Source organism: Hyla sarda, chromosome 4 (assembly GCF_029499605.1).
Source record: "Hyla sarda isolate aHylSar1 chromosome 4, aHylSar1.hap1, whole genome shotgun sequence".
Taxonomy (NCBI): Eukaryota; Metazoa; Chordata; class Amphibia; order Anura; family Hylidae; genus Hyla; species Hyla sarda.
The window spans coordinates 337,072,855-337,084,863 of record NC_079192.1 but is presented as its reverse complement, the minus strand read 5'-3'; the positions used below and the strand labels follow the sequence as shown (position 1 = coordinate 337,084,863).

Below are 12,009 nucleotides of genomic sequence, written 5' to 3'. Positions count from 1 at the left end.
CATTGTAGTGGTAGCATGAGACAGAGTCTACAACCCACACAAGTGGCTCAGGTAGTGCAGCTCATCCAGGATGGCACATCAATGCGAGCTGTGGAACTAAGGTTTGCTGTGTCTGTCAGCATCGTGTCCAGAGCATGGAGGCACTACCAGGAGACAGGCCAGTACATCAGGAGACATGGAGGAGGCCGTAGGAGGGCAACAACCCAGCAGCAGGACCTCTACCTCTGCCTTTGTTCAAGGAGGAGCAGGAGAAGCACTATCAGAGCCCTGTAAAATGACCTCCAGCAGGTCCACTCAAACGGTCAGAAACAAACTCCCTGAGAGTGATATAAGGGCCCAACGTTCACAGATGGGGGTTGTGCTTACAGCCCAACACCGTGCAGGACGTTTGGCATTTGCCAGAGAACAACAAAATTGGCAAATTCGCCACTATCGCCCTGTGCTCTTCACATGAAAGCAGGTTCACACTGAATACATGTGACAGATGTGAGTCTGGAGATGCTGTGGAGAACGTTCTGCTGCCTGCAACATCCTCCAGCATGATCGGTTTGGTGGTGGGTCAGTAATGGTGTGGGGTGGCATTTCTTTGGGGAGCCGCACAGCCCTCCATGTGCTTGCCAGAGGTAGCCTGACTGCCATTAGGTACCGAGATGAGATCCTCAGACCCCTTGTGAGACCATATGGTGGTGCGGTTGGCCCTGGATTCCTCCTAATGCAAGACAAAGCTAGACCTCATGTGGCTGGAGTGTGTCAGCATTTCCTGCAAGAGGAAGGCATTGATGCTATGGACTGGCTCGCCAGTTCCCCAGACCTGAATCCGATTGAGCACATCTGGGACATTATGTCTCACTCCATCCACAAAAGCCACTTTGCAGCACAGACTGTCATGGAGCTGGCAGATGATTTAGTCTAGGTCAGGGAGGACATTCCTCAGGAGACCAGAGTAGCACTGACCTCATCAGGAGCATGCCCAGACATTGTAGGGAGGTCCTACTGTCGTGTGGTAATAACTCAATTATGAATTATGGTCATAAAAAATTATTAATTATGAAAAATAAAAAAAATATGAAAATTATTAAAAATATCAAACTTATGACCTGGTGAATTGTAGACAAAGCTAATCAATACAATTCACATCTGAGTCCGACTATTTCCTCAGATATCAACACGTTCTTCTTATGACGAGATGACATTAACGCTCAAGGATGTGAGTAGTTAGTAACTTGTTATAATGAAACAAATGCTACTAGGTTAGGATATCATATAAGAAAAAAGTCACAAATCACTGTGTCCAGAGGAAACCTTATGAAATAAAGATGGGCAATATCTAATTATAGACATATCAATATAGAATGCTAAATACACTCCCCGCCCCCTTCTAACCAACTACAAATAACATGATTCCAAGAATGAGCAAATCCATCTAAGGATATAATCATGGAAGAAATTTTATATACTTCAACCCCATTCTGGACTATTTGCTATACATGATCTTGGTAAGATATTAAGACACATGGCAGAGTTTTATGATCTCACTAGACTATATTTTAGGAGGAATAACTTGAAACAAGTTTCCTGTGTGGGAAATATACTTATAACACTTAGTTTGGTGAGTAGGAATTCTATCAATATGTATAAGTAATTTTTTTATGCTTTGATAGATTATGTGTCTTGATTCTTCTGCAGTTAGAATGAAGTCTCACAATATCCTAAAACTATAATCTCAATATGGAGATAAATAATTATTTTATTTTATTAATTTATTTGCCAATCTAAATGGTATAATTCAATCCATATTATCCAAATTGGTCTTAATTAAATGGAATACCATTTTTGTGTCTCTTACCAAGTCTATGTAAGAACCTCCCTTCGGCTCTTAGGAAAACTGAACGGTCTATCTCATCATCATGGATAGCCAATGGTCTGGTACTGTGTGATCAGTCCGAATTGCTGGGATCTCACATGGCTTTTCCACCTTGTTGGACCTCTTTCCTGTGTGTGGGGGAGAGTTCTATGTCTTTCTGTCTTTCTTTTTCCCTTGTCTTTCTTCCTTTGTGTCTTTGTGTGTTCTCTACAGTCCTTAACATCTGGTTTACCAGACTTTTTAATTAGTTACACACATCGTCCTAAATTGGAATTCCCCAATGAATGTAGGTTGGGAGTGTACGTATGGTAATGGCTATGACATCACTATATTACCCAGAATGCATTGAGCATATCACCCATAATGCCTTTGCTGTAGGTGTAATGTCAACTACCCCTACCCTAGGGGGTGCTATTGCATAAGCAATTTGCATCTTCAACATTAAGGGTTAACTTCCAATAACTGGTCTCAAACCCACATTCCACACTTGACGTATGGAGCCATAATTAAAAATTCAGGGATTATTTTTGACATATATAAGTAATTAAAACCTGACTCCTCATAGACATCTTGGAGCCTCCCTCCAAATTTATTGGAGAGATAAGAATACCATGGAGGTCTCTTTCACATAGACGTGTAAATCTCTCTCTGTGTCTGGTCAAATGGATAATTAATTGTTAGTCAGAATAACATTCACAAGACTGGCTAACTATTCCTGTTATCTCTGTCTTATCTAAACAGCCTTAAATATCTAAAGAGACAACAAGTATTCTTCTCCTAGACTGGTACTTGTAGAGGAGAACTTTAGAATACACTGTGGTCTATTTAGAACCTACAACATGCAGACACATCATGCCATTATTCCATTAAACATAGAGATTAATTTTTGGGGTCTACATTAAGTACAACAATACAGGCAAGTGGAGGCCACACACACTACTGAGCCTCATTTTGACTTGTTTTAAGGACATTACATCAAAGTTGTATCAGCCTGTAGTGTGGTTTTCCACTTTGATTTTGAATGTGACTCAATATCCAGACCTCCATGGGTTGATAAATTTGATTTCCATTGATATTTTTTGTGTGGTTTTGTTGTCAGTACATCCAACTTTGTAAGGACTAAATTATTTCATACGATTAGTTCATTCAATCAGATCTAGGATGTGTTATCTTAGTGTTCCCTTTATTTTTTTGAGCAGTGTAGATATATAGATAGATAGATACATAGATAGATAGATAGATAGATAGATAGATAGATAGATAGATAAATAGATATATGGGGTGATGCATGGGCAACTGAAGAGCCTGAGTAGACAATAAGATTTGCCTATGAACAAGTGTTTTCTGGTTAGTTGGCATTACTGGCTCTTTCACATGGGCCAGTTATCAAGATCAATCTCTCTTACTACCGTTCATTTGGTCTATAACCAGTCTGTGTATAAGACTCTTAAGGCATTTACCCCCTCCTATGCTTGCACACATGACAAGTTCACATTGACTATATACAATCTTGCTTTTTAAATAAATAAATAAATAGTTACAAACATTCAACAGTTTGTATAGTACATGTAAATTCATGCATATGATGTCTTAGAGAAGATAATGATGATAATAAGTTCTGAAATGAGAACATATATATATGATTTGTAATACTCTGTGTTGAGTGAAAGACTGGCTTGTTTGTGAGACATATTTTGTTCCCACAGTTTTTTAAAGTGACAAATGTTCTAATAATTTTACATAAATAGTTGCTACAGAGTAGCACTGAGCCATTTTGCACTTTACAACTTATTAATTTCAATGTGCAAAATCAAGTACTATATCATAAACTGTATGTTTCCTGTATAAAAACGTAAGATAAGTTTCCGCCAAAGTCAGAAGTGGATCCATAAGGGAGGAGAAGTTTAAGTCCTTCCTTGATATGTCCTATTCCTTTTGTGTACACTTCTGGCTTTGGTTCAAAAACTGCAGTGGCAGTTTTCCCAAAACTGACAGAAAAAAAACCAAATGGAAACTTAGCCTAATAAAGAATGATGAATTTCACTATGCTTTATTGAATAATAATGAAAAAATTTATAAAAACAGTTTGCAGATAGAAAACTGAATAATCTGAAAATGTACCAAGACAATGGGGTTTATTTACTAACGTGATCTCGACTTTTTTTTGTCGTGTTGTGTGCCCAAATTGTGTTGCACGTTCTATGCGACACAATTTGCGACCCAAAAAAAACAAAGCCCTCAATTTTACAAGAAAAACCTGGAATGGAGATGTGGTCACAGGGAAGTGGGCATGTCCCCGACAAATGGGGCATGTCCCCGACAGTTTTGAAAAATCCCAACACATTTACTAAGGTTTCCACAGAAAATGTGGTGGATTTGAGCTGGAAAAAAAACGACAGATCAGAACAGTTGTAAAAAAAGCAAAAAGTAGGGAAAAGTGCAAAATGTAGGGAAAACTTAGTAAATACCTAGGGAAAATACCTGTCAGAAATCAAAACACACAAAGAAAACTACACTCTACTCTTAGTAAATAAACCCCAATGTGCACAAGTACATCAAATGTAAAGAGGAAAATGTGTCATAGTTTATTTGGCAATAACCACTACTGAGTTTATTTCTGTACCTCATTTCCCTAAATACTGAACCAGATAAAGGGATTGCAGCAACTCTTATTGCTTCATCAGTGTATACAAAACTTTACAAAACTAACACAAAATTAGGATGACACTAAGAATTGTATCCAATATGAGAGCAGCCAAATCTCAGCAATTCACGTACACAAGTAAAAGAGTATCCCAGGATAAAAGTTTTTTTTTTTATTTTGTCCAGAATGCCGGCATTTAAAAAACAATAACTGGAGTTATGTACCATCGCACCCCTGGTGTAAACAGTAATGCTTTTCTGTCCTTCACAGCAATCCACTTTTTGTTTTTGTGGTCTATTCGACACAGTGTGGCACAACTATTTGACAGTCCCAGCAATGTCGAGCCTTGGCTAGTGATAGGCTGATTGCCAGTATGACGTGTAGAGCCCTGGCCCCAGTCTTCAGCCTGATACTAGGGACTAATATGTCACACTGCCGCTCAGCCAATTACTGGGCAAGACAGGCCATTGATGTGTCCAGCGGTTAGCTGAGCTGCAGTGTAATGCCAGACTTCAAGAAACGGGAGCGCGATACCAAATAACTGTGCTGGGGGAGCAATGGTAGATAATTCCAGTTTTTATTTGTTTTTTAAATGCTAGCATTCTAGCAAGTTTAAAAAAAATAAAATAAAATAAAAAGTTATCAACACTTATCTTCCGTCTTTATGGTCTGGAGTCTGATAGTTTGGGGAATTGATCTGGGTCTGATAATAAAGGGGTCTGGTCTGCAATGCTTCCAATGAGGTCATCCTTTTCTAGGTATGGGTAGTGGTGCCAGTAGTATGGCATGTGACTACGGAAGCTGTTGATTGACTGCCCCGAAGTTGTGGTTGCTTGTAAATAAAGACAGGGGAACTGCTGTAGCATCTGCGCTGGATTGCCAGGGAATTGAAAAGAAGAGTGGGTTTCTCTTTTTTACCTTATAGCATGTGCAGCTGTTTCAATCTTTTTTAACTCGATAACCATTTAAAAGAATGGAATGTGACATTAAACACTGACTTCATAAGGCCATGGACAATATGTTAAAGCACAATATATGACTATACTGTAAAGATTGTGATCAGTATTTACTGTTAGGCGAAGACCAGTGATTTTACCATATACACAGCATACCAGAAAGGTTATGCTTTGCAAGACATAATGTAGAGCTACTGTTTGAACACTCTATGGTAGTATTCTACAGATAATATTTGAGCACATTTTTCTCAGTTTATGACATTTGTATTTATTGTCATTTTATGTACTTAACCCATTTAGGACATCATTTTTTTATTTTTATTTTTGCACTTTCATTTTTTCCACCTCACTTTCTAAAAATCATAACGCTTAAAATTTTCCACCTACAGACCCATATGAGGGCTTGATTTTGCACCACTAATTTTACAATTTTACAACAAAACCAAAGAAAAATATTTGTGGGTCAAATTATAATTTTTTTTAAATGCCATTTTGCAATACTTGGTGTCTTCCAATTCTACTTTTTTTTTTTGCACTATTTGGTAGAATGACAAATTCATTTTTATTCTGTATTCTGTTTTTATTAAAATGATAACCAACTTATATTTTGTTTTATTTAAAAAAAGTCATAACTTTTTGTATGAAAATTTGTACTTTTAAAAATGTCCTCTTCTGACCCCTGTAGCTTTTTTTATTTTTCTGTATACATGGGAAATATATATGAGGGCAAATTTTTTTGTGCTGTAATCTCTAGTTTTTATCGGTACCATTATTGTTTTGATGCAACTTTTTGGTTGCTTTTTATACATTTATACACAAAGTGACCGAAAATATGCAGTTCTGGACTTTGACTGAGCAGTTAAATTCATCTTAGATATTTGTAGTTCAGACATTTATGCACATGGTGATACCACATATGTTTATGTTTATTTTTGTTTACATATTTGTTTTTTTAAATGACAAAAGTGTGTGTGGGGGGGTGATTGAAACTTTTTTTATACTATTTTATAGTCCCCACAGGGGACTGTTACATGTAAACTTCAGATTGCCTATCCTGTCCAATGCTATGCCATAGCATAGCATTGATCAGTGTTATTGGTGCTCGATTAGTCTGGGATGCTGAGGCTTCCTAGAGCATCAAGCCACCGATCAGACGGCAAGGAGGCACATTTTCACAGCGATGGTCCCAATCAGCTTCGCTGAACGGCCGGGATGTTTTTTTTCTTCTTTAAATTGTAAAGCAGCTGAAATTTGAAGGGATCACCCCACTATGACGCCCCATCTGGCTATTTTCTTACAAGTATGCCCTGGTTAAAGTTAACATTGTTTGGGTCTGCATGGAGGTATAGTATATACCTATATTCATAGAATACTGCATGGTGGTATTTGAATTTTTGATAATAGTATTTATTTGTCATTCAGATTGCAAGTTTTTTATTGCATATCAGTATTATGTGAAACTTTTAGGATAGCAGCAAGCTGGAATATTTAATTTATGCATGTAAACACCATTTTGTGCTGCTGCTTTGCAATTATACTGTATGCAAACATTTCAGAAATAAGGGAGGCCCACGATGAACAGAACTGATCTGGATTGTGTATGATAAATTCTATTGTAGTTAACTTTCTTTAATATGGTATTCCATTTTTTTGTGCTTGTAGGTTATGTGCCCCTGATGCCAAGTTATGTATGTTGTAAATTTACTTGTATTACCTGTCAGGGGCATATCATGCCCTTTTTAGTATTTTCATGCCTCCGGTGGTTCTGAATTCTTCTGCACTAATAATAACTGTTGTCTTGAGCCTTTCCCAGTTTCCTGTGTAGCTTAAAGGGGTACTCTAGCCCTAAGACATCTTATCCCCTATCAAAAGGATAGGGGGTAAGATGTCTGATCGTTGGGGTCCTGCCGCAATCTCTCATGCAGCACCCACCTGCGTGACCTGCACGCCAGCGCTGGAGGATCCAAGTCTGAAGCCTCACGACTACGGGGCCAGAGTATCATGACATCATGATACTCTGGCCCTGTAGTCGTAAGGCTTCAGACTTGGAGCCTCCAGTACTGGCGTGCAGCTCACACAGGTGGGTGCTGCATGAGAGATTGTGGGGTCCCCGGTGGCAGGACCCCCGCGATCAGACATCATATCCCCTATCCTTTGGATAGGGAATAAGATGTCTTAGGGCCGGAGTACACCTTTAAGAAAACATGTTGCAAGGCAGCTGATTACAGGGGGCTTGGCTGCTTTGAACGTGTTTTCCGGATGTTACAATCTCAGCACAGTTTGCAGATTGCTGGACCCATTCCTCCCTGATGCAGCGGGGCAGGGGTTTTTTGGCGCATCAGGAAAAACAAGAAGCAGTGATCCATGTGATCAGCTGACGTGCAACATGTTGTCACAAGCCACAGAGGAAGCTGGGAAAGGCACAGTAATTCCTAGAACAAAACAATGCAGAACTTCCAGAGGCAAGAAAATGCACAAATTGGTACAATCCAACCCTGACAGGTAATACAAGTACATTTACAACATATATAACTTGCTATCAGTGATACATAATTTAAGTTAAAAAAAAAACTGGAATACCCCTTTAATATTTACACACAAGAAAAGCATTGGAAATTTAAGAGGAATTTTGGCCTGTTCCAAATAATTAATTTGACTTTTTCATTATTACATTTAGTACAACACATTTACCTCCTAGAAATCTTTGTTTTTTGTCTCCCTCCCTCAGCAGTGTAGAAGCCTCAGTTTGGAGGTAGAGTATATATGTTTCTCCATCTCCCTCTCTTTGTCCTTCTGCGAGTTCTGTTATAAAAAAAAGATAAAATAATAAAAACACAAATAAATAATCCCTTGCTAGAGCTTCATGTGTTCAGCTTATTCTAAATCCTATTTGCTCATTTAAAGCACATAGTTTTAACCCTATTTGTCAGCTTGACTTTAACTGGTAGTGATGCTTGATGTTATGTAGTAGTATACACTTATCAGCCATAAAACGAAAAACATCTGCCTAATGTTGTATAGCTTCCCCTCATATTATCAAAACCTCTTTGGCCAATGGAAGCAAAGACTGCAACAGACCTCTGAAATTGTGTCCTGTGGTGTCAGGCAGTGAGATAAGCAGAAGATCCTTTAATGATGTATTGTTACTGTACTTAATAATCTACTTTAACAGATCTCACAGACATGTCAAAAGTTTAGATATTTTGGAGTCTCAATGCTTAGACCCTTTTTAGACTCTATATTTAGCCAGGTGTGTACTCCTCAGTGCTCTACTCGTTCTGACTCTTTGCTGGAGTTGAGTTCTATAAGCCCATGGAGCTCTTCTTCTACAATCAGTCGGATCGAGCAGTGAAAAATACAGCTGCACACTTTACCGGACTATATCTAGAAAATGGATGGGGTCTCAGTACTAAGACATGTCAATGGTTTATTTAGATGACAGTGTCGCTTTAACTACTAAATGTTTTGAGGTGGGGCCTCCATGAATCAAATGTATTTTTCCAGCACATCCTAAAGATACTCTGTTGGAAGAAGTTTTAGGAATTTGGGGGCCAAATAAAAAACTAGAACACATAAATGCTAGCCTATGTTTCCAAGCATAAGACTGCCAGAGCATTACATTGCCTTTGCTGGCTTGCCTTCCTCCTCTTGTGCAGCCCTGGTGTCCACATATAAAAAAAAAAAAAGTGACTCATCACATCCGATCACTTTATTCCAATGTTCATACGACCATGGTGTGCACTTTTGGTGGTGGGAAAGGGTCAGCATGGACACTCTGCCTTGTCCCATATGCTGAAAACTGTCATACACTGTATATTCTGGCACATTTATTGGCACAGTTAATAGCCAATATTAACTTTTTTGCCAATCTTTACAGCTGCAATTCTTTAGAACAGGATCAGATGTGCTAGTTTTTACTTCCACATGTATCAATGAGCCTTCAATGTACATGATCTTGTTGCAAGTCTACCAGTTGTCCTTCCTGAGACCACATTTGATGCAAACCCAGAATGTCCCACAAAACCTAATGATTTGAACATGCTTTAACCTAGTTGTCTAGCCACCACTATTTGCCCCTTGTCAGTGAGTCACTGAGATTGTAATGCTTTCCAATTTTTTTGCTTCCAACACATGAACTTCGAGAACTGACTGTTCACTTCACTTGTATTTAATTTTAATCTTATGGCTAACCGGTATATAATATATGTAAATGTATACACCGATCATTCTCATCATAAATGGAAAGTTCATGTAATCTGGAATAATATATTTACTTGATGAATACTCAGATAAAAAGGATGCAGAAAAAAAGGATGCAGTTATTATATAGAGAAAGAGAATTGTAATATGCACTTCTAAAGTCTAAAAGAGCTTTTTGTATAGTAGTTGGAATGGCATTTTCTTTAACTTCTCTATTTTCATTAATAAATTTACATGAGCAGTTTATTTGTGAAGTTTATGGGAAATATTTTAGCAGCAGAATGACATTAAAAAAACAATTAACTGGCACATTTTACAAACTTAAATATGAATCAACTTAGAATTGCTAATGAACCAGTAAAATTAAATCGAGCTCTTTGTGTTCTTCATTTAAATGTATAAGAGCTATAGACCAGACGAACAAAATGAAGCCATCATAATATGCTAATGTACAGACACATAACCATAAGTAACCATTGTGAACCACCATCCTTTGACAAGACAAGCATATGCAGAAGCTAAGCACAGAGAAGCCAGAATTCCTCTCTCTGGATTAAGGCAGAAAATCTACTTCAAAACCACTTTCCAGAGCACACTACGAGAATATTTACCATTTCATTAAAAAAATATCTGCCTAGAGTTTTTTTTCCAAATCAGAATAAACATCTGGATCATATTCCTACAGGCATATCAATAATAGTTTGAGGATTTCAATTTGTTTAAAAAGTGTTTGATTGAAGCTCCGGGAAATCTAACATGCTGTTGAAGAGTTTAATAGGAAGGAGAGAGGGTAATCTTTTGCATGTTTTTAAAATCTCCATCGAGATTCTACACCACCCTTATCTTCCACAAAATATTAATACCAGCATAAAATATTCATAACAATAGAAACATTAGTGCTTGGGGAGACCAAAATAGGATAGAACATGGAATGAGATATGAATTTCATTATCATTTGCCTTATTGCCAATGTTACAACATGGAAATACCAATTAGAAACCTCTTCCTCATGGTCAAGGTAAAGATGGAAGTATTTAACAAATAGTTCAATGGTTTGAAGACTAGAGCATGATTCTTTGAAGCAATTCCCTAATTCCAATAATTATATCTAGAAAAATGCTTGTAAATGAGCTTAGTAGTACTGTAGTCTCATTCATGACAGTAAGAACTAATAGTATTATTAAAAGCTACAGCATTATTACATAAGAACAACCCAGTTATTAAGAACAGGGGGTGATTTGTACATGTATCCATGGATAGCAGCGATTAAATAGGTTGTCAAATGAAACCAACCTTTATTCATATGACCTATTAAGGCATAGATGTGCTACACTGGGTGCTGTTTTATCAATTTAGAGCCTCTTGACCTTTACATGGATCATTATGCCACATGAGCCATTCTATACTAGCAAGTCTTTCCCTTTTCCTAAAACCCAGAGAAATATACATTTTGGAGACTAATCGTTTTGCACATATAACAAATATATATTTTACTTTTATGTTTATTATCATTATGATTAGTACTGGTATAGGTAAGAAAAAACTCACGGCACAAGATGGTCATGCTTCTTACATTTATTCCCAACAAGAGGTCACTTCACATGTTGGGAGGGGGTAGAAAAGAGACGGGATGACGAGAGTTTTTTTCGCGGTAGGGACCGGCAGAAGCGGCGTGTAGCCGCGAAACGAATGCTCGTTGTCACGTCTCTTCTTGTGAAGTGACCTCTTGTTGGGTATAAATGTAAGAAGCATGACCATCGTGTGCCATGAGTTTTTTCTTACCTATACCAGTACAAATTTTGCAATTTCTGTCTTACATCACTGAGCACGGTATAAGTCAAGCTTATAGACGGTTGTAATACTGCATTGAGGGACTAGCTCCAGCAAGGTGTACTCCCAGGTGGAAGTTGTAGCAGCGCCGACTGCATTTTCTTCAGACAACCATCATTATGATTAGTGTTGGGCTCGAATATTCGCATTTCGAATTTTTATCTTGAATACTGCAAATTCGTGAATTTGCGAATATTGCGAGTATATTCGCTATATATTCGAAATTATGAATATTCCCTTTTTTCCACATATGCGCATATTCTCATATGTGAATATTTGCATATGCGGAAATTCGCATATGTGAATATTCGCATATTCCTTTTTTTCACTTGTGGGCCAATTAGAATGATGCAAATACACTTGTCAGAGGTTATCGACAACATCCCTAGCAACCAAAGTAAAGTTGCCCACCCCCTCACTGTTTATTTCCTCAAATACGTGAATATGTGAATATGCAAATATTAAGAAATTCACTAATATAGGACAAATATGTGTCTATATATTCGCAAAATATT

The 12,009-nt window shown here is 37.7% G+C and overlaps 1 protein-coding gene across 12 annotated transcripts in view; it reads right to left on the bottom strand.

Annotated features, from left to right (window-relative positions):
- TENM2 (teneurin transmembrane protein 2) overlaps nt 1-12,009 on the bottom strand; it is a 2,592,228-nt gene that overhangs the window by 652,396 nt on the left and 1,927,823 nt on the right. For 7 of the 12 annotated variants that reach the window (XM_056575104.1, XM_056575105.1, XM_056575110.1 and 4 more), the window contains one exon: nt 8,156-8,266. The exons of the other annotated variants lie outside the window; for them this stretch is intronic. In XM_056575104.1, the coding sequence (XP_056431079.1) occupies nt 8,156-8,266 (111 nt within the window). The remainder of the gene's footprint in view (nt 1-8,155; nt 8,267-12,009) is intronic. 12 annotated transcript variants of the gene reach the window in all.